We start from the raw sequence: 2,283 nt of genomic DNA on the forward strand, positions 1-2,283 counted from the left end.
TTGTATAACAAAATATATCAGGTGGCTGCAGCACCCTCATCCCTCCTACTTCCTGTAGTTATGGGTGTGGCTTGTCGTCAAAGAGTCTAAAATGAATATAAGAAACAATGTCTATTTTTTTCATTACTATTCAACACCCCACCGCTCCTCCTCCCATTCCCCCATACACCTCTCCTCACCCTTATCTACCCCTCTCCTCCTCCCCCATCCCCCTCCTCCCTGTGCAGAGCTGAAGGAGGCGTTCGGGGAGTTTGATAAGGATAAAGATGGCTACATCAGCTGTAAGGAACTGGGAGAGTGCATGAGGACTATGGGGTACATGCCCACTGAGATGGAGCTCATCGAACTCAGCCAGAACATCTGTGAGTCACACACACACACACACACACACACACACACACACACACACACAGATGTAAAGACATACAGTATATCACAAAAGTGAGTACACTTTTTGGACATTTTCACTTAGAGGTGTACTCACTTTTGTTGCCAGCGGTTTAGACATTAAATGGCTGTGTGTTGAGTCAAGCTGTACACTCATTACTTTACATTGTAGCAAAGTGTCATTTCTTCAGTGTTGTCACATGAAAATATATACTCAAATATTTACAAAGATGTGAGTGGTGTACTCACTTGTGTGATATACTGTACATGCACACATTGTGAGTGTGCATGCATGCATGCAGCACACACACACACACATTAACCAGAAGAAGCTAGGGCATACCCTCTGTGTGGTATTTGAAGCTCTTCAGCTCTTCATCACCCCTGTGACCATTTCTGTAATGACTCTTGTTTCCATCTAGGTGGAGGCAGAGTGGACTTTGAGGACTTTGTGGAGCTGATGGGTCCCAAAATGTTGGCAGAGACAGCAGACATGATTGGAGTGAAGGAGCTCAGGATGCTTTCAAAGAAGTACGGAGAGACAATATTAATCTTATTATATCTGTTTACACAAATGAAATGACAAGTTATTTTCTCATAACCTGCTCTTTCTATCCATTTAATCTGTCCTCTCCCCTCCCTTTCTACCACTCTCTCCCTCACCTCACTTTACTTCCTCCTGTCCTCCTCCTCCTCCTTCTTCTTCTCCAGTTTGACTCGAACGGGGACGGTCAGATAAGCCTGGCTGAACTGAAGGAGGCCATGAAAAAGCTGGTGGGGGAGCAGCTCAACCAACCAGAGATTGACGAGATCCTCCGAGATGTCGACCTCAACGGGGACGGCCTGCTCGACTTCGAGGGTGAGGGAGAGTGTGGGATGAGGGGGAGAAGGTGAGGGGAGAGCGGGGAGGACAAAAGGGGACAGTTTGTGGACTTTTAGGGGGATGGGGAGAGGGGGAGTAGGAGGGGAGAGGGAGAGAAGAGGGAAGAGAAAAGGAGACGATTTGGTGAACTTGAAAGGGGAGAGAGAGGGTGAGTGAGGAGGAAGCAGGGGGAGGGAAGGGAGGAGGAAAGGGTGTGGAGAGGAGTAGAAAGAAATTAATATAGAAAGAAGGACAGAGAGGGGATTAGGGGAGAACTAATGGATCAGAGAGGAAATGTGACATGAGATATGATGAAGGTTGCTCTCTGCTACAATACTATGTCCACCCTGTTTCACCATGCTAATCTCACTATGTTGTCACGATTCTAATACTCACCGTGTTGTCACTATTCTATTACTCGCCATGTTGTCACTACACTAATAGTCACAGTGTTGCCACTATACTAATAGTCACAGTGTTGCCACTATACTAATAGTCACAGTGTTGTCACTATACTAATACTCACAGTGTTGTCACTATACTAATACTCACTGTGTTGTCACTATACTAATACTCACAGTGTTGTCACTATACTAATACGCACAGTGTTGTCACTATACTAATAGTCACCATGTTGTCACTATGCTAATACTCGCCATGTTGTCACTATACTAATGCTCACCATGTTGTCACTATTCTAATACTCACCATGCTGTCACTATATTAATACTCACCATGTTGTCACTACACTATTACTCAGTGTTGTCACTACACTATCACTCACAGTGTTGTCACTATTCTAATACTCACAGTGTTGTCACTATACTAATACTCACCATGTTGTCACTATACTAATACTCACCACGGTGTCACTATATTAATACTCACCATGTTGTCACTACACTAATACTCACCATATTGTCACTATACTAATACTCACCATGTTGTCACTACATTAATACTCACCATGTTGACACTACACTAATACTCACCATATTGTCACTATACTAATACTCACCATGTTGTCACTACAT

At 44.0% G+C, this 2,283-nt stretch overlaps 1 protein-coding gene across 1 annotated transcript in view; it reads left to right on the top strand.

Moving 5' to 3' along the window:
• Positions 1-227: 227 nt before the first annotated feature.
• The window catches only part of LOC135531134 (calcium-binding protein 2-like), a gene marked incomplete at its 5' end in the record, with an annotated part of 2,514 nt that continues 458 nt past the window's right edge, over positions 228-2,283 (top strand). The window contains 4 exon segments of the mRNA XM_064959247.1: positions 228-362; positions 810-899; positions 902-918; positions 1,099-1,246. Coding sequence (XP_064815319.1) covers positions 228-362; positions 810-899; positions 902-918; positions 1,099-1,246 — 390 coding nt within the window.

Source organism: Oncorhynchus masou, unplaced genomic scaffold (genome assembly GCF_036934945.1).
Source record: "Oncorhynchus masou masou isolate Uvic2021 unplaced genomic scaffold, UVic_Omas_1.1 unplaced_scaffold_15258, whole genome shotgun sequence".
Classification (NCBI taxonomy): domain Eukaryota; kingdom Metazoa; phylum Chordata; class Actinopteri; order Salmoniformes; family Salmonidae; genus Oncorhynchus; species Oncorhynchus masou.